This window comes from Sesamum indicum, linkage group LG16 (assembly GCF_000512975.1).
Source record: "Sesamum indicum cultivar Zhongzhi No. 13 linkage group LG16, S_indicum_v1.0, whole genome shotgun sequence".
Classification (NCBI taxonomy): domain Eukaryota; kingdom Viridiplantae; phylum Streptophyta; class Magnoliopsida; order Lamiales; family Pedaliaceae; genus Sesamum; species Sesamum indicum.
This window is the reverse complement of record NC_026160.1, coordinates 3,876,172-3,903,628: the sequence shown is the minus strand read 5'-3', so window position 1 is coordinate 3,903,628 and position 27,457 is coordinate 3,876,172. Positions and strand designations below refer to the sequence as shown.

The 27,457-nt window shown below is 28.2% G+C and overlaps 1 protein-coding gene and 2 long non-coding RNA genes across 5 annotated transcripts; 1 reads left to right on the top strand and 2 right to left on the bottom strand.

Moving 5' to 3' along the window:
- Window positions 2,166-4,970, top strand: LOC105178712. Its single transcript, XR_849160.2, has 4 exons — window positions 2,166-2,575; window positions 3,140-4,259; window positions 4,503-4,603; window positions 4,854-4,970. It is a non-coding gene; the product is annotated as an uncharacterized LOC105178712 (long non-coding RNA).
- LOC110013259 lies at window positions 18,037-21,042 on the bottom strand. 2 transcript variants are annotated; one of them, XR_002288429.1, is made up of 3 exons: window positions 20,646-21,042; window positions 18,982-20,085; window positions 18,037-18,739 (listed from the first exon to the last, which is right to left on the bottom strand). It is a non-coding gene; the product is annotated as an uncharacterized LOC110013259 (long non-coding RNA). The 2 variants fall into 2 exon arrangements; XR_002288428.1 differs by lacking the exon at window positions 18,037-18,739 and having other exon boundaries at window positions 18,749-19,417; window positions 19,870-20,085.
- LOC105178711 (nucleolar protein 10-like) lies at window positions 23,060-27,451 on the bottom strand. 2 transcript variants are annotated; one of them, XR_849159.2, is made up of 5 exons: window positions 25,997-27,451; window positions 25,233-25,415; window positions 24,559-24,779; window positions 24,198-24,423; window positions 23,060-23,697 (listed from the first exon to the last, which is right to left on the bottom strand). XR_849159.2 is itself a non-coding variant. In XM_011102241.2 (2 exons), exons 1-2 carry the CDS (start codon window positions 24,231-24,233, stop codon window positions 23,449-23,451), a joined length of 285 nt encoding a protein of 94 aa, XP_011100543.1. In that variant the 5' UTR covers window positions 24,234-24,550; the 3' UTR covers window positions 23,060-23,448. The 2 variants fall into 2 exon arrangements, 1 of the variants encoding a protein (XP_011100543.1); XM_011102241.2 differs by lacking the exons at window positions 24,559-24,779; window positions 25,233-25,415; window positions 25,997-27,451 and having other exon boundaries at window positions 24,198-24,550.

The window sequence follows — 27,457 nt, the reverse complement described above, 5'->3', positions numbered from 1 at the left end:
CCTTTATCCTCTGAAATTTAGGCTACATCATTGGGATATCTCTCAAATTAGCGTGACAATCTTTAACAAGAGATTGAAGCCCAATATTCATTGTGACAATAGTCTTAGATTAGTCAGGGAATTAATTTGTTGGAATGTGGATGTGTGGAGACTGAAAATTATTCGTTGGGGGTTGACAATTTTTAATGAACACGTAAACTTGTGAAGGAAGTTAGTGTCTTTAGAAAAATATGCGAATTATCCTGTGGTAGCACTTGAATTTTCTGATTGTTCTCGTCTTATCCCTTAGATTAATAGAAATTTTTGGTATAAGTCGAGATAAGTAAGAGAAACTAGCACTAGTGGCATATTAAAAAAAAAAATTGTATGAAGTGTGTTCCATTGACCGCATCAAATAAGCAATGTTCAAGAATCAGTACAAAAGCCTTTGTGTGAGCTTTTGGGCCAAAGCACTTTCATCTAAATAGTGCTCCTACATTTCTTTTGATTGAGGGCATCAAACTTAGTGTGTACATTCTAGAACTTGCTTGTGTAATACATTTTGAGTTCACATTCTTGTAAGATTGGTGCATGAAAGTGATAAGGGCACTTAGGAATACCCCATTGACCTCAAAAGAGCCTACCTTGAATTCACCCATAGCTAAACTCATTTGAGCCTTGGCTTTTCCTTTGTTGGTTAAACCGCGTTATAAGCTTAATCATCCCCTTCTTGATTATCTCCTGAAATGATTTTTGAACCCATTCAAGGGGGTGGTGTTGGCTTGGTTGTTTGTAAATTGACATGAAAATGAGAGAATGAAATGAGGTTGCATACAAGCGATGCACTGCTAGTCCCAAAGAAAAGAAAAGAAAAAGAAATGGGACGAGGAAATGAAAAATAAATGATGAAACAGAAAGAATAAAGAGAAAAGGAAAAAGAAGAAAAAAAGAAGGGAAAGAAAAAATATAGAGAAAAAAAAAAGAGAAACAAAAGAAAAAAAGAAATTGGACGAGGAAATGAAAAGCAAATGATGAAACAGAGAATAAAGAGAAGAAAAAGAAGAATAAAAGAGAGGAAAGAAGAAAAGATTCAGAAAAAAAGAGAGAAACAGAGAAACACAAACAGCAAAAGGAAAAATTGGAGGTGTTTGATGGTTCAAATCATTTGAATCGAGTTAAATGGCAGTGAGGTTGGAAGGATAAGCAACTAGGTTGGCATCACTCCTTTGAGTTCATAAGCCACAATTCAGCTTATCTTTTGCCACCCCTTGTCCTAAACCCCATTACAACCCATGGAAAGACCCTTTGATTTATGTATTAATTTTCATTTCGTTGGTGGAGGAGATTTGATTCACAAGCAAGTCTATGGTAATGACATTCTATGTATTGATTTGAGTGGAACCCAAATTCTTAAACACTTTATGAGTGATTAGAGTGATACCCTTGTGAGAGTGCTGAGACTTGTTTCATTTTATTTTGATGAAGTCAATGGGATACTTGTGTGCTGAATGTTGTGTTGCAAGTGCTTGTGTCAATATTGCTGGCTCTTCTTATACTATTAAGTCATATTAGTATAGGGGATATACTTGAATGATATGAAAGAAAATTTGAGAATTGCTACTTGGATAATTCGTGTATTTGGATTGAGACATGCTTGAGGAAAGTCATGGTTCCGGTGTGGGGGAATTTGATAAGATATATATTAAAACTATTGTGCATGCTTGTTTCGAGTGATTAAGAAAGAATTTGTTGCATACTTTAATAATGTTAAGTTACCCCATTTTCCTGGAGGATGGGAGTGGGAGTGGGAGTGTAAGGTAGGTTATAGTTTTTTACACATCACATTTGGAAGTTATAGCAGTGAGATTTAACTCTTGTGTTATTGTTATTGTGGTGAGTGGATTTTTGTGTGAAGTTCAGAGCTAGCATGCCTTAAAATTAATGTTGTGTGTCGTCTTTTACCTCTTTATTTTTGTTCTTAATAATTATTTCACCAATGGGATCAAGAGAAGCCTTTAGGTATCAAATACTACTTTACACTTCTTTTCTTTTATTGTTCATATATTCTCTTTTCAGTTTTGTTTTATTTAAAAATTTGTTTAATTATAGTCTATGGTTTTAGTTTAGAATATGCTAGCTAATATTTTTAGTATAATTAGTAAAGATATTAATTTCATATACATTTACATGCTTACAATATGTAAGTTATTTTATTTATTTCATATTAATGAATCAATGAGATGAAAATGAAGTGTAAATATACGAGGATAGAAATCGAATGTTCAGTCCTGATCTTGAGTTCAAAACTTCATGCTGTATTGCTTGTGATGAAGTTTCACCGATCTGCAGTTGGTTCCTTCTATGGATCCTTATGCATAGTTGGTAGATTCTGAAACAAAGAGAGCTTGTGAACATGAGCAGGGAATATTTTCATGTGTCACTTGTGGGATTTTTTGTTTTGCTTATGTTGCTATTGAAGCAGCTGCTCATTATCTATTGTTAGCCAGTTGCATCGCATTTAAGAATTGGGGTGCTGGTGATGATGACTACAATCACATCAGACATCCAAAGTCTCCCAACAGAAACCTTGGTTCAGGTATTTTCTCCTTCTTTTTCATGGTCTATTGAAAATTTACCATTTTATAGGCATTACTTTTCTCGTAACATATTGGCTGCTAATTCAAAGTTCATATTTCAATGAAAAATTTGCATGGGCAAATGCAGTAGTGCTAAAACAATAGCGTAAGGATCAGGCTTACTCATGTAACAAGCACTAACTACTCTTCTACTTGTCATATTCTATGCCTGATGTATGTCCATATGCGTCCATATACTGAAAATGATGTGTTGGCTATGCGACCATTTACCATCCCATGAGACTTCAGAACTCCAAAGTTTGTGGTGTGAATAATTAAATCACTCATGTTTTGCATACAATATGAAAATAGTTAGAAATGGAAATGGCAAGAAAGTCTAATTATACATTTTCTTTGCAGAATATTAGTATTAGGTATGCCTAGTTTGCTTATGGTGATTTTATGGTACAACATTCAATTTTGAATGTAGTGCATGAGAATTCTAGTGTTCTTATTGTTAAATCCATTTATGTTGAAAATATGGCTACGACTTGTGATTTGAACTTTCATGTGATCATTTGCAGGGATGGTAAGAAAGAAACATGTAATATACATTCGATCTCTGTGGCAAAGCATGTGTGTTGGGTCAAGACCTGATATGATTCTTCATCTGATTCAAGCACTGAGCTAAAGAAAGTTAGAGGTATCATGCAGTTGCTGCAGGCCAAGCCCATGTTCCACTCTCTCTGACTGCTGAGACTCTAGCTTCCCCTGTGGTCCATGTGATCATGGCGGCGGTGGTAAGACAAAACGGAAGTTTCTGGAAGTGTTGGACAATTAAGTTACAAAATGATTGAAATAAAAAGCATGACTTGGAAAATGCCAACATCCAAAGGCTAGTAATCCTACTGCAAAAATTAACTCTACTGGATTTGGTTTACAGAAGGTCATTAAAGTTGAGAAGGAAATGGAAAAGTCTAAGATGTAAAATCCGCTATTACATTCAAACAACGCATCTAAGTCTGGAAAGCCGAATATGAAAGGACTATCGTTGACAAAGTTGTTCACCCCAGTACTGTTTTCGCAGAATAGTAGTATTATGTATGCCTAGTTTGCTGATGGTGATTTTCTGGTGCAACAACATTCACTGTTGGATGTAGTGCATGAGAACTTGTAGTGCTCTTTTTTTTGTTAATCTATTTATGTTGAAAATATGGCAGTGACTTATGGTTTGTACTTTGATATGATCATTTGCAGGTCTGGTAAGAAAGAAACAAGGTCCTTTTGATATGCCAATGATATGCAAATATGTGCGGATCAGATTCAATCTATGTGCCAAAGTATGTGTGCTGGTCAAAATGAATCTGATTTTTCATCTGATTCAAGCACTGAGCCAAAGAAAGTGAATTATCATGCAAAGAAAGAAACAAGGTCCTTCTGATATGCCAATGATATGAAAATATGTGCGGATCAGATTCAATCTATGTGCCAAAGTATGTGTGCTAGGTCAAAATGAATCTGATTCTTCATCTGATTGAAGCACTGAGCCAAAGAAAGTGAGTTATCACGCTGTTGCTGCTGGCCAAGTCCATGTTCCACTTTCTATGAGTGCTGAGACTGTAGCATCCCCTATGATCCATGTGATCACGACAGCAGTGGCAAGACATTCCTAAGGTTGAGACTTTTGCTTGAGGACAATATAAGGTAGTACTGTTAGTTAAAACATGTTGAACCAGAGGGCACCAATTGCTTACCCTTTTCATTTATTCTTTTGTTACTATTGAAATTACTTTGTTTTTATTTGCTTTTCCTAGGTTAGTGAGAATGATTGCTGGTAGAAAGTGAGTCTTTGTACATTTTCTGCTATAATAACATTAACCAAGACATCATCAAAGTCAAATTTCCTTGTGGAAATATTTGTTAATCCTGCTTGTTCTGGTTTTGTAGGGAGTCAATCTTTTGGAGAAGTATGGCCTAAGCCCTGGTACATTGAAGGGAGAACAACACAAGGAAATAGGGGGATGAAAATGTTGGCAAAATCTTCATTAGTGATTTTGTGGTTTCTATGTTTGGTAGCTTACATTTAAGCATGCGAACTCGCAATTTTAGATATTATTGGCTTTTACTTGGTGGGGAATTTTCTTTTGCCATGAATTTTTGAGTTGAACCTCGTGGATACACTCCGTGACCTAGAGAATTTGATCTCTTCAGCTCTAGAAAAGATCATGTTATCTGGGTATCTATTATGCATTTGTGTTGCTGACAAAGAATGCATTAATTTTCTCTGTGATTCTGTAGACTTTGGGAGCATGGATGACATTTCTGAAGTTTCTGGTGGAAAGGATGGAAATGATTCTGAGTATGAGCTTTTGGTTTGCAGTCCATCCAAAATTGAGGTTAGTAAATCTTTTTTGTTAATCTGGGAGTTGGCTTACCAACATTGTTTTCATCCCCTGAGGTGTTGTGTTAAGCTTAACTGCTCAACTTCTATGCAGAAAGAGATATTGTATGAGATTACAGCAAAATGCTGAAACTGTTAATGTTACTCTTTATCAGCAGAAGATGATTATGTAGATGTTAAAACTTATCTAGCATTGATTATGTTGTTTCTTTCAATTGAGAGTTCATGGGCTGTGTTTCGGGCAGTCTTGTACTCAGCTTGAAGTTCCTTGATTGTACCAATTTCTGACAAGGCCTCGTAGCCACGTAATAAGACTTTGACAGGGAACACAAAATGAAAACAGTTGCTGAACTAAGGAGGGTAATCTTCCAGTGCCGATCAACACGGATTCACTTTACACGGTGAGAATATGGATTCACTTTACATGGTGAGAACATTCTATTATAGCTTCCTTTCATTCATCCTATTATAGCTCTTTTTCATTCGTACTCCAACCTTAAGAAAGAAACAGGATTAGTAAACAAATTGATTTTTCATTTATTTTTGTTCATTTCTAACCATTCGTTTCGTTTTGCGCACAGCCTATTGACAAGAAGCCAACGAAAGTTCAATCCATTGGTCACAATACTTAAGTTTATGTGATGCGCTTTTGATTGATAATTTTTTTTATGGGTGATTTTATAATGTTTATTCTTTAATATGCGTTTTATTAGTAAAAACATTAAATGAAACACATATTGCTTCAACTCCTAACTTAACTCAATCACTAAGTTTCCTATCTTAATTTTTTTGAAAAATATATTATTTTTTTGTTTATTTTCTAAGTTACTTCTAGTTCAATGCTTATTTTTTATTTACCTTATTTGAATGTTGACGATATTAATTGTTTATAGATTTTTTATTAGTTATCATATTCAATATATAGGTTATATAACTTATCATTATTTTAACTAATAACAAAGTTTTTATTATAGGGGCAATTAGTTATGAGGTCACGAAGGATTAAATTTAATTTCTATTTATAATTAAATTTTTATTATCAAAAGGTAGTGGATTTTTTATATAATTTATACAAATATAAATTTATAAATTCAAATTATTGTTTATAGAATATTAAATTATTTAATATATTAATAAAATTAGTTACTAGATTATAAGTTTAAATTAAAAATTTATTACACTACAAAGTAACTAATTTTTATTTTCAAAAGGTAGAGGGGAATTATGAGAAAGTATTATTTATACTAATTTATTTTATTGATCTTTGTATAATTTGCACCTCTATAACTATATTTTATTAACTTCAATGAATCTGTAATAATTTACATGTCTTAATAATTAAACTATTGGATTATATATCTAAGATATCAATAATATTAGTTGTTATATTGTAAATTTAAATTAAAAAAATCTCATATTGTACATTTTTAATAATAATTAATTTGTTACTTTTACTTGTAACCAAAATTTTGTTTTGAAAGAAAAAACTTACGAGAATGAATAATATGATTCTGTATACTTTTGTATTATTTTTTTATTGTATACAATTTACACCTCTAGTAATTGAATATTAAATTATTTATAAAAAATATTAATAAAAATTGGTATAGGTTATAATTTAAAATAAAAAATTATGAATATTATTTTAGATTTTTGAACTTATAAGGTTATTTTTTTATTTTTATTTATAATTAAAATTTTATAATCAAAAGGTAAGGGGGTATTATGGTAATGAATAATGTGATTAGCGATCCCATATATTTTTATTATTATTTATAAATTTAAATTATGTCTTTATTGAGTCTGTATATAATTTAGACCTCTTGATAATTGAAATATTAAATTATTTATTTAATATATCAGTATAAATTATTGTAAATTTTTAGACTTAGAACATTAATTTTTTTAGTTACCAACATTTACACCTCGAAATATTTAAAATTATAAATAATTATTTATAATTTCTGCTGATTCAAATTTAAATTTTTTTATTGAATTATATATAGTAATTAAATGGAGAGGATTTATTACACTTCTAATAATTAAAAGTATTAAGCTATTTACTTAATATTATTTAAATTAAAAAATGATTACCATTTAATAATTATAATATTAAATTGTATATAGAACTTACATCTCTTAATAATTAAATATTAAATATTTTATTCAATAAATAATAATAATAAGATAATTAGATTAATTTTTATAGTTGATTACAAAAAAGCAGATAATATTTATAATATGATCCTATATATTTTTGTATTATTTACATTTATTTAAATTTAAATTGTTTTGTTAATTTTCTAATTGAATATGTATATAATCAACACCACTTAATAATTAAAATATTAAGTAATTTTATTAATATATTAAGAATATTAGTTACTTTGTTATATATTGCATGCGATAAATCTTAATTGGTTGTTTTTTGGATTCACGAACAGCAGGTATATTACATTATTTGTATGGTCCACTCATTAGTTGTTTATTCCCAGTTTTGCTATTTCATCAGCCTAATCTAATTAAAGGCGTAGGTTACAGCTTAAAAAATTATCACACTAGTTAATTAATTTAAATTTAAAATTGAAGGATTAAATTTTAATTTCTATTTATAACTAAATTTTTATTATAAAAAAGGTAGTGGATTTTATATAATTTATATAAATTTAAGTAAAATATTATCAGATTTGTAATTAAATTATTTATTATCATTATTGATAACTAAATATTTAATACCAAAATAGAGGGGGGTTTTGAAGCAATGTATTTATATTTACTAATTTAAATTTAAATTAATTTATTAATTTCTTTTATTGAATCTGTAGATAGAATTTAACCTCGCAATAATTAAAATATTAAATTATTTATTGAATAACTAGGCTATAAATTTAAATTAATAAATTATCATAGTAATTTATGAGAATGAATAATATAATTTCTCATATTTTTATATTATTTATACTAATTTAAACTTTAATATTTTTTCTATTGAATCGTATATAATTTATCTCTGAAAAATTAAAATATTAAATTATGTATTTAATATTATTAAAATTAGTTACTTATAACAAGTGTAATTAAAAAATTATCAGAATTTATTTTTTGGAATTAGAATTTAATTTTTAAATTTGTTTATAACTAAACTTTTATTATCAAAAGGTGGAGGGATTATCAAAGCAATATTATTTGAGTGAATAATATGCCTTCATATATATTTTTTTTATAATTTATGCTTATTTAAATTTTAAGTATTTGTTAGCTTGGATATTTTACTAACTTTTTTTTTTATTGATATTGTATATAGAAATTACACCTCTTAATAATTAAACATTAAATTATTTATTCAATAAATAATAAGATTAGGTATTAGGATATAAAAATCTAAATTGTAACATTATTATACTTTAAAAATTAATATAAAAATCTAAATCTAAATTGTAATATAAATCTAAATTTTTAAAATTAATAGATTAATTTTTTTACTTTTATTACAAAAAAGCAGATAATATTTATAGAATTGAATAATATGATTCTATATACTTTTGTATTGTTATTTTTTATTTAAATTTAAATTACTTTGTTAAATTTAATTGAATCTATATAACTAACACGACTTAATAATTAAAATATTAAATTATTTTATTAATATATTAAGGAAATTAGCTACTTGTTTATATTTTGATTAAAAAATTATCACACTAGTAATTAGTTTAAATTTTATCCCTCAATTTTAATTTTTATCAATAACTAAATTTTTATTATCAAAAGGTAGTGGATTTTTTTATATAATTTATATAAATTTATTTTTATAATTTAAATTAAAAAATTATTAGATTTGTATATATTATTAAATTAAATGATTTATTATTTATTTTTATTTATAGTTATATATTTATTGCCAAAAAAATAGAGGGGGTGTTTGAAGCAATACTTATGAAAACCAATAATATAAACTCATAGGTTTTATTTATTGAATTTAATTAAAATATTAAATTATTTATTGAATATATTATTAAAATTAGTAACTAGGCTATAAATTTAAATTAATAAATTATTATATTTGAATAAATTATTTTTAATTTCTAAAATTAGACCATTATTTTTTTTATTTTTGTTTCTAAAATTAAAACACTATTTTAACAAACTTTTTTTTATATATTACTAAAAGGTAGAATTGTTATATTTATTTAATATTTTTTTATTACACCTCTGAAATTATTGTTAATGTATTTAACCTTAGAGAAGATTAATTTTTTTATTTCTTTATAAACTTTTATTACAAAAGCAATATTTATGGGAATTTATAATAATCATCCTGCACCATTTTTATTATTTATATAATTAATTTGAATTATATTAAATTTTTTGTGAAATTGCACTTCTTAATAATTAAAATATTAAATTATTAATATATAAATATAAATTACTTACTAGGTTATAATATGAATTATATTCTGTGTATTATTTATATTTTAAATAATTTATTGAATCTGTATATAGTAAAAATTTAAATCAATTCATTGTATGGATTAGAAGATTAATTTTAATTTTTATTTAGGATAAAGGGGGTGTCAAAAGTAATGAGAACGAATATTACACATAAATTAAATTATTTTATTAACTTTTTTAGTGAATGGTATATAATTTATACCTCTGAAATATTAAATTATTTATTTAATATATTAAAATAAGTTACTAAGTTATAAATTTCATTAAAAAGTTTATCACACTTGTATAATTTCATTATCACACTTGTATAATTTCATTTAGAGAGGGTGTCAAAGTAATTATTTATGTAAATGAATAATATAATCTCATATATTTTTTTATAATTTTATTAATTTGTTTATAGAATATTAAATAATTTATTTAATATATTAATATTATAAATTTAAATTAAAAAATTGTAACTTATTTTTATTTTCAAAAGGTTGAGGGAAAACAATATTTATAAGAAAGTGTTATTTATACTAATTTATTTAATAAGTTTTTTTATTGTTCTTTATATAATTCTCACCTCTTAATAATTAAAATAATAAATTATTCAATTAAAGTATTAATTTTAAATTAAAATATTGTTTTTAAATTTTTATTATCAAAAGGTAGGGCATCAAAACATTATTTTATGGAAATGAATATATCAAACTATTTATTTTATATATCAATAAAATGAGTTATTGGGTTATAAATTTAATTAAAATATTTGTCAGACTTATTTTAAAATAAAGAATGAGATTTAAAATCAATTCTATAAGGAAAGTTACTTTTGAATATTTGGTTTCGAAAGAAAGTTTTATTACTAAAAAGTGGAGGGCCTTATATAACTTTATTTTATTAACTTTAATGAATCTGTAATAGTTTATAGTTTTTAATAATTAAAATATTAAATTATTTATCTATTATATCGATAATATTAGTTGTTATGTTATAAATTTAAATTAAAAATTCTCATACTTGTACTAATTATTTTAAATTTTTAAAATTAGTTAATTTGTTAGTTTTACTTGTAACTTATAAATTAATTAATTTTTAAATTGATTCTGTATATTTTTTTTATTATTTATACTAATTTAAATTAAATTAAATTGGTATTAATAGTTATGAGGTAATAAATATATATCTATTTTTAGAATTACAATATTTGACATTTTATTTTTATTTATAACTGAATTTTTATTACTAAAAGATAGAGGGGGTATGAAAGCAATATGTAAAGAATGATTAATAAGATCCCATATCTTTTTTTTAATTTTCTTAATTATCCATCTAATTGAAATACTAAATTATTTAATTAATATTAGGTTAGAAATTTAGATTAAAAAACTATCAAGATTAATTTTTTAGTTTTATTACCCGAACACGTCAAAGCAATATTTGAGTAATATAACCCTGTTATATTTTTTTATTTATAATAATTTAAATTTAAACTATGTTATTAACTTTTTTCATTAAATAAGTATATAAAGTTACATCTCTTAATAATTAAAAAACAGTAACCAATTAATATATTATTTAAACAATTTTATTAATATATTATTTAATGTATTAACTATTAAATAATATATTAATAAAATTGTTTAAATAATATATTAATTGGTTACTGTTTTTTTTTTTTTAAAAAAAAAAACCTTGAGAAACTCCTTCAATTCATTATAATATTAAAAAGCTTATCTTATTCAAACTCTTTAAAAACTCTTCAATTCAAGTTAGAGGGATATGAATAATATTTATAAGAATAAATAATAAGATTCCATATTTTTTGACTTTTTCTTTGTTGAATCTAAATAGGGCATATAGGTCCTTCGGCTGAACAACTTATTGGCCTCCTTGCGTTGTCTAGTTAGGTTGTGAGTTAGATTGTTCTCATACCCTAAGCATCCACATCTGACGCGTACCACTTATTCAATAGTATAAATAGATATATATCAAATTATTAATTATCAATATAATTAATAATAATAATGACAATCAATAACACAATAATTTTATACAAGCGAGATTCGATAATATACTGATGATGGTAATTCTGGAAAAGACCAAACATATTTAGAGCATACTTGATGCCTATAAAGGGGGACACTTAGCACCGAAATTGCCCTAGGCATCCACATCTGACGCGTATCACTTATTCAATAGTATAAATATATATATAGCAAATTATTAATTATCAATATAATTAATAATAAGAATAATAATCAATAACACAATAATTATATACAAGCGAGATTCGATAACATACGTGGCACACCTTGGTTTGATTGGAATTTTATTGATGTGTTTTTCAGGTTATATATCTTGAGGAATAAGCAGAAAATATATTTCTAATTAACTTTTTAAAATGAAAAATCTATCATCTATTATTATAACAAAATGCCTTTATTATTTTTTATTATTATTTATATTAATTTATTTATTTTATTATCTTTTTTATTTATAACTAAATTTTAATTACCAAAAGGTATTTAAATAATTTGTATTAATTTATATTTAAATTATTTTATTAATTTTTTTAATAATTATGATGAATTATATGATCTCGTATATTTTTTTTAATAATTTGTATTAATTTATATTTAAATTATTTTGTTAATTTTTTTATCGAATCTTTATATTAAATTACATATTTAATGGATATTAATAGTTACGAGGTAATAAATTAAATTAAAATTTATCCATTTTTAGAACTAAAAGATTTAATTTTTTATTTTTATTTATAACTAATTTTTTTGGATAAAATGCATAAAATTCTCCTATATTTTAGAAAGTATGCAAAAAACGGCTTATTTTGTTTTAGTCAGCAAAAACCCCCCATTTTGTTAGAAACTAACAGAAGGTGGAGGAGATGCGTCTGGTGCGTTTAGGTTCATATTTATTTTTGCCATTGTCACCCTAAAAAAAATAAGTATTAAATTTTGCCTTATTAAATTTAAATTTAAATTCAAAGAATTTTATATTTCTTAATTGTTAAATCCAAAATTATTTTAACTAATTAAAATATATATTTAATTACAACAATTATAGTTAAAATATTTAATTATTGTAATTACTTAAAATATTCTTAATTAATTAAAATATATTTTAATTAATATAATTAAAATTAATCAAAAAATTAAAAAAAAAAAAATCAAATGGCGAAGCATTCGCGGTGGTCCACGATCGTGAAATGCATGTATAGATAATTAAATATGGGAGGGGTCTCATTCGATTCGCAAGGAGGAGACGAAGTGATTGGTGGTGGTCCACAACCGTGGGTCGCTCCGGTGACGGCGAAAAGCTTCGGTGGTCGTGGTGGTAGCCCAATTTGTTTGAGGGGAAATGTTCGCCTCATCTAGAGGAGTCGAATGATGTGTGGCGCCCGGCGACTCGCCGTGATAATATTTAGTTATACATCTAATGTTATTATGAAAAATTAATAATAGTTATTATGGATGAATTGTGATCCTGTATATTTTTTAGTATTATTTATATTAATTTATATTTAAATTATTTTATTAATTTTTTTTATAGAATCTTTATATTAAATTACATTTTATTTATAACTAAATTTTAATTACCAAAAGGTGGGGGTATGAATGAATTATTTGATCTCGTATATTTTTTTTAATAATTTGTATTAATTTATATTTAAATTATTTTATTAATTTTTGTTATCGAATCTTTATATTAAATTACATATTTAATTGATATATGAGGAAATAAATTAAATTAAAATTTATCCGTCTTTAGAACTAAAAGATTTAATTTTTTATTTATAACTAATTTTTTAATACTAAAAGTTAGAGGGATATGAATAATATTTATAAGAATAAATAATAAGATTCCATATTTTTTGACTTTTTCTTTGTTGAATCTAATATAAAATTATACATCTAACGTACAGAGCCTATAGAATCTTTATATTAAATTACATATTTAATTAATATTAATAGTTATGAGGTAACAAATTAAATTAAAAATTATTTAATTTTAAAAATAAAAGATTTAATTTTCTTTTAATTTATAACTAAATTTTTATTACTAAAAAGATAGAGGGGGTACGATGCAATATTTATAAGAATGAATAATACGATCTCATATTTTTTTAATTTTTTTTTAATTGAATCTGTATATAAAATTATACGTTTAATTAAAATACTAAATTATTTAATTAAAATAATAAAATTATTTAATATTGGGCCTTCATTATGGTCTAGGCCGTGGGAGGTCTTGGGCCACAATCCTCCTTCATGCTATGTCTTAGGCATCTACTAAAATCAAGTATAAATTATGTTAAATTTTAAAAATTAAAAAATTAATTTTTATTGCTCAATTTTTATTACTAAAAGATAAAAGGGTATAAAATCAATATTTATGAGAACTAATAATAAAAGCGCGAATTTTTTTATTACTTATAATAGTTGTAAAAAATTACACCTCTTTATAATAAAAACTATAGAAAGTGAATATAAGATAGAAATAGAAAATTTAATAAATAAATAAACAAATGAGAAATTCAATTTCTTTAAAATAATTCATAAACAAATAAATTTTTTTATTTTTATTTATAACTAAATTTTTTATTACTAAAAGATAGAGGGGATGCGATGCAATATTTAAGAATAAGATTCCATATCTTTTTTGACCTTTTTTTGATTGAATCAGTATATAAAATTATACATTTAATTGAAATACTAAATTATTTAATTAATATATTATAAAAATTAGATTATCAAATTTGTATAAATGATTTTTTAATTTTTTTATTATAAATTTCTATTAAAAATAGAGGGTGTGTCAAAATATATTTATGAAAAATGAACAATATGACCTATATAATTTTATTATTATTATTGAACCTGTATGTAATTTATTATTCTTAAAATTAAAATATTAAATTATTTGGTTAATATATTAATAAAATTGTTATGATAAATTTAAATCATGTTAAATTTTGAAAATTAAAAGATTAATTTTTTATTGCTCGTTTTTTATTACTAAAAGATAAAAAAGTATGAGAACTAATACTATTTATTACTTAAAATAATTTTTATTTTTTTATGTATAAAATTACACCTCTTTATAATGAAAACTAAATTCTTTAATTAATGTATTAGGTTATAAATTTAGATTTTATTCAAAAGAGAGAGGTGGTTTGTATAGATAGAACAATAAATAGAAAGTAGATATTATCCCTTACATTTAAGATAGAAATAGAAATTTTAATAAATAAATAAACAAATGAGAAATATTTTTTCTTTAAAATAAATTTATAAAAAGCAAAAATAAACATTCAGTTCCGATTTAAAAGAATCAATTATGGTACTTAGATGAATATAGAAACTAGTTATTTATGAAAAGGCCGTTGTTGGAGTGAAAAAACTGACAATTACAATCAAAATTGTCAATTTAAGACTTTTTATTTGATAATTATTAGTTAAGGATATTTGTGAACTTTATTTGTGAAAATATAATTACAGATAATACCACTTACAAATAAAAACTAAAAAATGACACCTAGATTTTAATATAAATATATTCATTCTAGTTTCATATTCAATGCATATTTTAATTATTTAACTAATCCATATTTAAGATTTTAATATTTTAACAGAAAACAAATAATTATGTTGAGAGGGCCAAAACAGAAGAAAATTCCAACTTTTGCGTCATTCTACTACACTATTATTAATTTATGCCAATACAAAATAATTAATTTGATTAGAATATTTATTTATTTTGGTATTAAATATTTACTTATCAATAATAATAAACAATATAATTTAATAATTTATACAAATCTGATAATATTTTAATTAAATCTATAAATATAAATTTATATAAAAACATCCGCTACCTTTTTTTATGATAAAAATTTAGTTATAAATACAAATTAAAATTTAATCCTTCAATTTTAAATTTAAATTAATTAACTAGTGTGACAATTTTTTAAGACGAAACCTATACCTCTAATTAATTAGGCTAATGAAATAGCAAAGCTGAGAGTAAAAAGAGCAGACCATACAAATAATGTAATATACCTACCGTTAGTGAATCCAGAAAACAACCAACCGAGATTTATCGCATACAATATATAACAAAGTAATATATTAATAAAATTACTTAATATATTAGTTATTAAGTGGTGTTAATTATATACATATTCAATTAGAAAATTAACAAAACAATTTAAATTTAAATAAATGTAAATAATACAAACATATATAGGATCATATTATTCGATCCTATAAATATTATCTGCTTTTTTGTAATAAAGTTTAAAAATTAATCTATTAATTTTAAAAATTTAAAATAATCTATAATTTCAATTTTATATCCTAGTAACTCATTTTAAGAGTTGTAAGTTCTATATACAATTTAATATTTTAATTATTAAATGGTAATTATTTTTTAATTTAAATAATATTAATTAAATAACTTAATATTTTAATTATTAGAAGTGTAATAAATCCTCTCCATTTAATTATTATATACAATTCAATAAAAAAATTTAAATTTGAATCAGCAGAAATTATAAAAATAAAAAAAAATTATATTACTTATTTTTATAAATAATATTTTGACACATCCTCTACCTTTTGATATAAAAAATTATTTATAATTTTTTAATATTTCAATTATTAAGAGGTGTAAATGTGATCATATTATCCTATTTTACCCTCTGAAAAATTAATGTTCTAAGTCTAAAAATTTACAATAATTTATACTTATATATTAAATAAATAATTTGACATTTCAATTATCAAAAGGTCTAAATTATATACAGACTCAATAAAAGGACAATGAATTAAATAATTTAAATTTATAAATAATAAAAAAGTATATGGAATCTATTCATTCCCATAATGCTACTTACCTTTTGATAATAAAATTTTAATTATAAATAAAAATAAAAACATAATCTTATAATTTTAAAATCTAAAATAATATTCATAATTTTTACTTTAAATTATAACCTATACAAATTTTTATAAAAATTTTTGATAAATAATTTAATATTCAAATACTAGAGGCGTAAATTGTATACTACAAAAAAATAATACAAATATATACAGATCATATTATTCATTCTCGTAAGTTTTTCCTTTCAAAACAAAATTTGGTTACAAGCAAAAAGAACAAATTAACTAATGTAAAAAATGTACGATATGAGAATTTTTTAATTTAAATTTACAATATAACAACTAATATTATTGATATATTAGATAAACAATTCAATAGTTTAATTATTAAGACATGTAAATTGTTACAGATTCATTGAAGTTTATAAAATATAGTTATAGAGGTGCAAATTATATAAAGATCAATAAAATAAATTAGTATAAATAATACTTTCTCATAAATATTGTTACCCCTCTACCTTTTGAAAATAAAAATTAATTACTCGTAGTGTAATAAACTTTTAATTTAAATTTATAATCTAGTAACTAATTTTATTAATATATTAAATGAATAATTTAATATTCTATAAACAATAATTTGAATTTATAAATTTATATTTGTATAAATTATATAAAACCTTTTGATAATAAAAATTTAATTATAAATGGAATTAAAATTTAATCCTTCGGAACCTCATAACTAATTGCCCCTATAATAAAAACTTTGTTATTAGTTAAAATAATGATAAGTTATATAACCTATATATTGAATATGATAACTAATAAAAAATCTATAAACGATTAATATCGTCAACATTCAAATAAGGTAAATAAAAAGAATAAAAAATAAGCATTGAACTAGAAGTAACTTAGAAAATAAACAAAATATATATATATATATATATATTTTTCAAAAAAATTAAGATAGGAAACTTAAGTGATTGAGTTAAGTTAGGAGTTTGAAGCAATATGTGTTTCGTTTAATGTTTTCACTAATAAAAAGCATATTAAAGAATAAACATTATAAAATCACCCATAGAAAAATTATCAATTAAACGCACATCACATAAACCGAAGTATTGTGACCAATGGATTGAACTTCGTTGGCTTATTGTCAATAGGCTGTGCGCAAAACGAAACAAATGGTTAGAAACGAACACAAATAAATGAAAAATCAATTTGTTAGTCCTATTTCTTTCTTAAGGTTGGAGTACGAATAAAAAAGAGCTATAATAGGATGAATGAAAGAAAGCTATAATAGAATGTTCTCACCATGTAAAGTGAATCCATGTTCTCACCGTGTAAAGTGGATCCTTGTTGATCGGCACTGGAAGATTACCCTCCTCAGTTCAGCAACTGTTTTCATTCCCTGTCATGTCTTATTATGTTCCTTCAAGGCCGTCATCAGAAAGTGGTAAAATCAGCAACTCTTTTCATTCCCTGTCAAAGTCTAATTATGTGGCTACGAGGCCTTGTCAGAAATTAGTACAATCGAGGAACTTACGGAAGAGCATAGTGTATACCACAAGAGGCATCTATTTTTCAGAGTCATTCCAACTATGAGAAACAAGGCAAGTCACTTTTTCAAGATGTCATTAGACTCTGCCTTCACTCCAATACTGACTTATCACTGTTTGGAAGAGACTTCCAAGTAGGAATCCACCTTCATTCCTTGAACTCTCCAGGCTGGAAGGAGCCACCTAAGACTGCCCGAAACACAGCCCATGAACTCTCAATTGAAAGAAACAACATAATCAATGCTAGATAAGTTTTAACATCTACATAATCATCTTCTGCTGATAAAGAGTAACATTAACAGTTTCAGCATTTTGCTGTAATCTCATACAATATCTCTTTCTGCATAGAAGTTGAGCAGTTAAGCTTAACACCTCAGTGTTTGGGATGAAAACAATGTTGGTAAGCCAACTCCCAGATTAACAAAAGAGATTTACTAACCTCAATTTTGGATGGACTGCAAACCAAAAGCTCATACTAAGAACCATTTCCATCCTTTCCACCAGAAACTTCAGAAATGTCATCCATGCTCCCAAAGTCTACAGAATCACAGAGAAAATTAATGCATTCTTTGTCAGCAACACAAATGCGTAATAGATACCCAGATAACAAGATCTTTTCTAGAGCTGAAGTGATCAAATTCTCTAGGTCACGGAGTGTATCCAAGAGGTTCAACTCAAAAATTCATGGCAAAAGAAAATTTCCCACCAAGTAAAAGCCAATCATATCTAAAATTGCGAGTTGACATGCTTAAATGTAAGCTACCAAACATAGAAACCACAAAATCACTAATGAAGATTTTGCCAACATTTTCATCCCCCTATTTCCTTGTGTTGTTCTCCCTCCAATGTACCAGGGCTTAGGCCATACTTCTTCAAAAGATTGACTCCCTACAAAACCAGAACAAGCAGGATTAACAAATATTTCCACAAGGAAATTTGACTTTGATGATGTCTAGGTTAATGTTATAGCAGACAATGTACAAAGACTCACTTTCTACCAGCAATTGTTCTCGCTAAACTAGGAAAAGCAAATAAAAACAAATTACTTTCAATAGTATAACAAAAGAATAAATGAAAAGGGTAAGCAATTGGTGCCCTCTGGTTCAACATGTTTTAACTAACAGTACTACCTTATATTGTCCTCAAGCAAAAGTCTCAACCTTAGGAATGTCTTGCCACTGCTGCCGTGATCACATGGATCATAGGGGATGCTACAGTCTCAGCACTCATAGAAAGTGGAACATGGACTTGGCCAGCAGCAACAGCGTGATAACTCACTTTCTTTGGCTCAGTGCTTGAATCAGATTCATTTTGACCCAGCACACATACTTTGGCACATAGATTGAATCTGATCCGCACATATTTTCATATCATTGGCATATCAGAAGGACCTTGTTTCTTTCTTTGCGTGATAACTCACTTTCTTTGGCTCAGTGCTTGAATCAGATGAAGAATCAGATTCATTTTGACCCAGCACACATACTTTGGCACATAGATTGAATCTGATCCGCACATATTTGCATATCATTGGCATATCAGAAGGACCTTGTTTCTTTCTTACCAGACCTGCAAATGATCATATCAAAGTTTGTCACTGCCATATTTTCAACATAAATAGATTAAAAATAAAAAAGAGCACTACAAGTTCTCATGCACTACATCCAACAGTGAATGTTGTTGCACCAGAAAATCACCATCAGCAAACTAGGCATACATAATACTACTATTCTGCAAAAACAATACTGGGGTGAACAACTTTGTCAACGATAGTCCTTTCATATTCAGCTTTCCAGACTTAGATGCGTTCTTTGAATGTAATAGCGGATTTTACATCTTAGACTTTTCCATTTCCTTCTCAGCTTTAATAACCTCCTGTAAACCAAATCCAGTAGAGTTAATTTTTGCCATAGGATCACCTATGGCCTCTGGATGTTGGCATTTTCCAAGTCATGCTTTTTATTTCAATCATTTTGTAACTTAATTGTCCAACACTTCCAGAAACTTCCGTTTTGTCTTACCACTGCCGCCATGATCACATGGACCACAGGGGAAGCTAGAGTCTCAGCAGTCAGAGATAGTGGAACATGGGCTTGGCCTGCAGCAACTGCATGATACCTCTGACTTTCTTTGGCTCAGTGCTTGAATCAGATGAAGAATCATATCAGGTCTTGACCCAACACACATGCTTTGCCACAGAGATCGAATGTATATTACATGTTTCTTTATTACCAGCCCTGCAAATGATCACATGAAAGTTCAAATCACAAGTCGTAGCCATATTTTCAACTTAAATGGATTTAACAATAAGAACACTAGAATTCTCATGCACTACATTCAAAATTGAATGTTGTACCATAAAATCACCATAAGCAAACTAGGCGTACCTAATACTAATATTCTGCAAAGAAAATGTATAATTAGACTTTCTTGCCATTTCCATTTCTAACTATTTTCATATTGTACGCAAAACATGAGCGATTTAATTATTCACACCACAAACTTTGGAGTTCTGAAGTCTCATGGGATGGTAAATGGTCGCATAGCCAACACATCATTTTCAGCATATGGACGCATATAGACATACATCAGGCATAGAATATGACAAGTAGAAGAGTAGTTAGTGCTCGTTACATGAGTAAACCTGATCCTTACGCTATTGTTTTAGCACTACTACATTTGCCCATGCAAATTTTCATTGAAATATGAACTTTGAATTAGTAGCCAATATGTTACGAGAAAAGTAATGCCTATAAAATGATAAATTTTCAATAGACCATGAAAAAGGAGAAAATACCTGAACCAAGGTTTCTGTTGGGAGACTTTGGATGTCTGATGTGATTGTAGTCAGCATCACCAGCACCCCAATTCTTAAATGTGATGCAACTGGCTAACAATAGATAATGAGCAGCTGCTTCAATAGAAACACAAGCAAAACAAAAAATCCCACAAGTGACACATGAAAATATTCCCTGCTCATGTTCACAAGCTCTCTTTGTTTCAGAATCTACCAACTATGCATAAGGATCCATAGAAGGAACCAACTGCAGATCGGTAAAACTTCATCACAAGCAATACAGCATGAAGTTTTGAACTCAAGATCAGGACTGAACATTCGATTTCTATCCTCGTACATTTATACTTCATTTTGATCTCATTGATTCATTAATATGAAATAAATAAAATAACTTACATATTGTAAGCATGTAAATGTATATGAATTAATATCTTTACTAATTATATTAAAAATATTAGTTAGCATATTGTAAACTAAAACTATAGACTATAATTAAACAAATTTTTAAATAAAACGAAACTGAACAGAGAAGATATGAACAATAAAAGAAAAGAAGTGTAAAGTAGTATTTGATACCTAAAGGCTTCTCTTGATCCCATTGGTGAAAGATTCTTAAGAGGCAAAAGACGACACACAACATTAATTTTAACGCATGCTAGCTCTGAAGTTCACACAAAAATCCACTCACCACAATGACAATAACACAAGAAATAAATCTCACTGCTATAACTTCCAAATGTGACGTGTAAAAAACTATAACCTACCTTACACTCCCACTCCCACTCCCATCCTCCAAGAAAATGGGGTAACTTAACATTATTAAAGTATGCAATAAATTCTTTCTTAATCACTCGAAACAAGCATGCATAAGTGTTTTAAAATATATCTTATCAGATTCCCCCACACCGGAACCATGACTGTCCTCAAGCATGTCTCAATCCAAATACACGAATTATCCAAGTAGCAATTCTCAAATTTTCTTTCATGTCATTCAAGTATATCCCCTATACTAATATGACTTAATAGTATAAGAAGAGCCAGCAATATTGACACAAGCACTTGCAGCACAACATTCAGCACACAAGTATCCCATTGACTTCATCAAAATAAAATGAAACAAGTCTCAGCACTCTCACAAGGGTATCACTCTAATCACTCATAAAGTGTTTAAGAATTTGGGTTCCACTCAAATCAATACATAGAATGTCATTACCATAGGCTTGCTTGTGAATCAAATCTCCTCCACCAACGAAATGAAAATTAATACATAAATCAAAGGGTCATTCCATGGGTGGTAATGGGGTTTAGGACAAGGTGTGGCAAAAGATAGGCTGAATTGTGGCTTATGAACTCAAAGGAGTGATGCCGACCTAGTTGCTTATCCTTCCAACCTCACTGCCATTTAACTCGATTCAAATGATTTGAACCATCAAACACCTCCAATTTTTCCTTTTGTTGTTTCTGTTTCTCTCTTTTTTTTCTGAATCTTTTCTTCTTTCCTTTCTTTTTTTCTTCCTTTTCTTCTCTTTATTCTCTGTTTCATCATTTGCTTTTCATTTCCTCTTCCAATTTCTTTTTTTCTTTTGTTTCTCTTTTTTTTCTCAATCTTTTTTCTTTCCTTTCTTTTTTTCTTCTTTTTCCTTTTCTCTTTATTCTTTCTGTTTCATCATTTGTTTTTCATTTCCTCGTCCCATTTCTTTTTCTTTTCTTTTCTTTGGGACTAACAGTGCATCGCTTGTATGCAACCTCATATCATTCACTCATTTTCATGTCAATTTACAAACAACCAAGCCAACACCACCCCCTTGAATGGTTCAAAAATCATTTCAGGAGATAATCAAGAAAGGGATGATTAAGCTTATAACGCGGTTTAACCAACAAAGGAAAAGCCAAGGCTCAAATGAGTTTTGCTATGGGTGAATCAAGGTAGGCTCTTTTGAGGTCAATGGGGTATTCCTAAGTGCCCTTATCACTTTCATGCACCAATCTTACAAGAATGTGAACTCAAAATGTATTACACAAGCAAGTTCTAGAATGTACACACTAAGTTTGATGCCCTCAATCAAAAGAAATGTAGGAGCACTATTTAGATGAAAGTGCTTTGGCCCAAAAGCTCACACAAAGGCTTTTGTGCTGATTCTTGAACATTGCTTATTTGATGCGGTCAATAGAACACACTTCACACAATTGTTTTTTTCAATATGCCACTAGTGCTAATTTCTCCTACTTATCTCGACTTATACCAAAAATTCCTATTAATCTAAGGGATAAGACAAGAGAACAATCAGAAAATTCAAGTGCTACCACAGGATAATTCGCATATTTTTCAAACGACACTAACTTCCTTCACAAGTTTACGTGTTCATTAAAAATTGTCAACCCCCAAAGAATAATTTTCAGTCTTACGTGTTCATTAAAAATTGTCAACCCCCAAAGAATAATTTTCAGTCTCCACACATCCACATTCCAACAAACTAATTCCCTCACTAATCTAAGACTATTGTCACAATGAATATTGGGCTTCAATCTCTTGTTAAAGGTTTTCACGCTAATTTGAGAGCTATCCCAATCATGTAGCCTAAATTTCAGAGGATAAAGGTGGTTAATACTCAAGCCCGTGACCAGCCGATATATCTGTATCTCATTGCTCTCAAAATTGATTCTTTGCGCTAAAGATATGTATAATTATTATCATTTCTTGTGCATTTTCACATGTGTCAATATTACTTATGGTCCGGGGTTTATTAAAGTTCCAACTATTTCACAAATCCCTGGGAACAAAGTACTACATGGTTGATCATAACTAACAGCAGCAATCAAGAGAAGCAAGTTTTTGAACTTTTGCATAAACAGAACCTCTATGAAATACCTTATTTTCAAACATAGCTGTAAACCTCTCATGTTTGAAAACTTCACTGGTGAGACCTTTCTTTTTCTTTGATGTTTTCTGAACATCTGCATCATCAGCTCCCATATTCTCATTCAGCTCTTCCTCCTCCTCAAGAAGTCGGGCTGCCAGAGCCCGATTAACTTTTGGCAGCTTCCTCTTAATCTGCAGGATGAAAGATAAATGAAATTGAATTCTCAACACTTGATAGGAAGAATGATATGAGTTCCAATATTTAAGTATGAGTCATAAGGCAGTTGAAATTACATAAATATATACATATATGTATATACACAAAATCTTTTACTACATCATAAGCTTTATTCAAGTTAAAGTGCAGCGTACAATGGAGAGAGTGCTTACAGTAAGTTTATCGATTTTGATCAATAACTAAATCATCTACCATTACCATCTTGTTCTTCTCAAGTTAATCAATCCTACCAAAGTAATTATCACCAAAAAATTTAGCAGTAACAGTAAACCTAGCAACCAACAATTCCCCCCTCAAGTTCCCTGTAACAGTCAATTTCTTTTCCTTTCCTCTCTACTGCTATGGCTTTTCCAACCCTAAATAAAAGAAACAAAAAAAAATCGAGAAGTGGAAACATGTGGGTATGGATGGGGTTTGATGGTGGGAGGCAAACAGTAGTTTTGAGGGTTTTTACCAGTGGAGTTTTCTTTCTTGGATTTTTGTGTCGCATCCACCTCCAATGCCGCTTCTCCTGGGTGTGCTGATTGATGAAAGAATCACATCTTCGCTTCCATCAACCCGACTAATAAACCCTCCGCCAGTGGTACTACACCCCAACCCCTTTGTTGGTTTTTCGTCTCTGTTTTTGAGGGGCTTTTAGTAAACCCTTCTTTTGTCATTTATCCTTCACTTCGAAGAATCTGCAGATATGACATGATATTGAAGACTTGATTAGGTAAAAATGTGCATTCTGAACTTGTTTTTATGTGATGACTTCTACATGCACAAAGAACGAAATTTTGTTCCTACTGTCCAAATGAAAACATGTGTCTCACCTAGGAGCTTGTGCTTTCTTCCTGGATTTGGCCTTTGTGTTTTCATGCTCATCTTCTCACAATTCACTCGCTCATGGTGCATCAGAACCACCAATAGCCTTTTCATCCTCTTCTTCAACAGCTTCAAAAAATGCTCCTCGAGCAAAAATGGCTTTTTTTGTTGTTGATGGCATTGGGTGCAAAGCTAGGTATTCGTTTGAGAATTCATCAACCTCAAAGTCCTGCAAGCAGTGTCAGGAAACGATACATAATTTGGCTGCTGTTTGGATGTAAACAAATTCCAATACATATGTTGTCAGTACGAGTCCAAAAGTGATGCCATCATCATTAATGAATCTTTCTACATTAATCATCAAACAAAATCCACCCAATACATTCATTTACTATTCAAAAGGTTGTCACGCTAATTTGAGAGCTATCCCAATCATGTAGCCTAAATATCAGAGGATAAAGGTGGTTAATACTCAAGCCCGTGACCAGCCGATATATATGTATCTCATTGCTCTCAAAATTGATTCTTTGCGCTAAAGATATGTATAATGATGTCCAGGGGTTATTAAAGTTCCAACTATTTCACAAATCCCTGGGAACAAGGTACTACATGGTTGATCAAAACTAACAGCAGCAATCAAGAAAAGCAAGTTTTTTGCATAAACAGAACCTCTATGAAATACCTTATTTTCAAACATAGCTGTAAACCTCTCATCTTTGAGAACTTCAGTGGTGAGACCTTTCTTTTTCTTTGATGTTTTCTGAACATCCGCATCATCAGCTCCCTTATTCTCATTCAGCTCTTCGTCCTCCTCAAGAAGTCAGGCTGCGAGAGCCCGATTAACTTTTGGCAGCTTCCTCTTAATCTGCAAGATGAAAGATAAATGAAATTGAATTCTCAACACTTGATAGGAAGAATGATATGAGTCATAAGGCAGTTGAAATTACATAAATATTTACATATATGTATATACACAAAATCTTTACTACGTCATAGATTTTATTCAAGTTAAAGTGCAGCGTACAATGGAGAGACTGCTTAGAGGTGTATCAAATACCATGTTGTGCTTCTCAAGGTAATCAATCCTACCAAAGTAATTATCAGAAAAGAATTAGCTTCAAATAAGATGGCTTCAAATATGGGGGATCGTGGCAGATATGAGAGGAAGAGTCTCTAGCATATAAAATTGTAAATAAGTAACTATATTTCTCGCTGTATGAATGTGGAAAAAGTGAGCAAAATCACTGACCTCAGCTGCACGGGTTTTATATGGTCGAGACACATAATCCTCCAAATCTAACTCATTACTTAAATTCATTTTAGCAGTGCAAACGTGCAAACTATCCCATTGGGTTGAGGCTTCATTTTATGAGTGAGATGTGAGAACAGTTTTGTTTACTTTAAGAACCAGCAAACATCAAATAGTAAATGATCTTTGAGATTCACCTGAGAAACGAGCCTCTTCTGACATCTATTTGGCAAAGGGAACTCAATATTACGATCAAGTCTTCCCAGACATAGGAGGGCAGGGTCCAAAGTGTGAGCTCGGTTAGTTGCCATGATAACCTTCATATTAACTGTTTGGTCAAATCCATCCATTTGTAAAGTCAAAGTACATTATAACTTAGAATGTTAATGGTATAGGATGAGATATGGATACTTTGAATAACCACTCTTTCAGACACGCAGGCAATACTCGACATGTTGGCCTGAAGGTATACACATGACTGAGCGCACAGGCATATGTTTCCACCTGCAGTTGTCCTGATACAATAAAAAATGCTTGCTTTGCCTGCTGAAAGAGTCTTCAGCACAGTCAATTTTTCCATCCTTCTTAGGAATGCCACCACGAAACATCTCTTAGCCAAATTGTACATTTCATGTAGCTTTGAGAGGTTATATTTACCCTGTGCTGATATGGTCATCTAAAAGGGATAATCCATAAAATAAAAGACAACCATAATAATATAGCATTTAAACATTTTTAGAATAATTATTGTGAGTTATATTCGTAAAATAATATCATGGTCAGAATCTATCACCTCCCAGCCAAAAATAGTAGTCATATAAAGTCTAAATGAAGGCTTTTACATGGGATTTTCAGATAGCCATAAAAAAATACAACATTTTTTAGATATAAACCAAAAATAGAAGGGAATGACTATAGAATTTTTTTTAAGTTATTGCCTTCCACACAACAGAATACTATTTTCCGCTATTATAAATATGTAAAACTAAGCTTATCAAACTCCCCAAACTTAAACAATTATTGTCCTCAAGCAAAAGTCCAACATTGCAAAAAATATGATCTCAACATTGTGCTAATATTCCGTAACAACAAAGGTAACCTATAACCCATATGCAGATAATCTCAAAACACAAATGCCGCAATACGTTATGCTAACGCTAACTTATCATAATGAGGGTAAGAGGCCAATCACATCACAACACTTTGTCTCGCCAAGTAGAGAGTAGAACAATCAAGCTTCCACAAAATCATAGGTTTCTAAATGTCACCATACTCGTCACTTCAACACAATACCCTTTATCTCCTTATTTCTGCCTAAGTTGGGACGACTTTTGTTCGTTCTTTTCTTTGGCCATTTTTTTCCCTTTTTTCTTCCCCTTTTGTTGTCATGGCTTTTATTTTCTTTCTTTTTTCTTTGTTTTTGCCTGTGACTACGTTCTTTAGGCCGTATTTCGGTCTTTTGACGCGAATGACAACACTTGTGGTGAAGGCACCCGGTTACTCAACCAAAAAACATTTTACCTAAAGTGGTTTGCATACTCATGGCTCTAGTCACCGTTTTACGTGAATAACAACATTTGTGATGAAGTTACCCAGTTACTAAGTGACCTAAACCAGCGGAGTAGATGTAGTCTTCCTTTTTCTTGCTATTCTTTCTT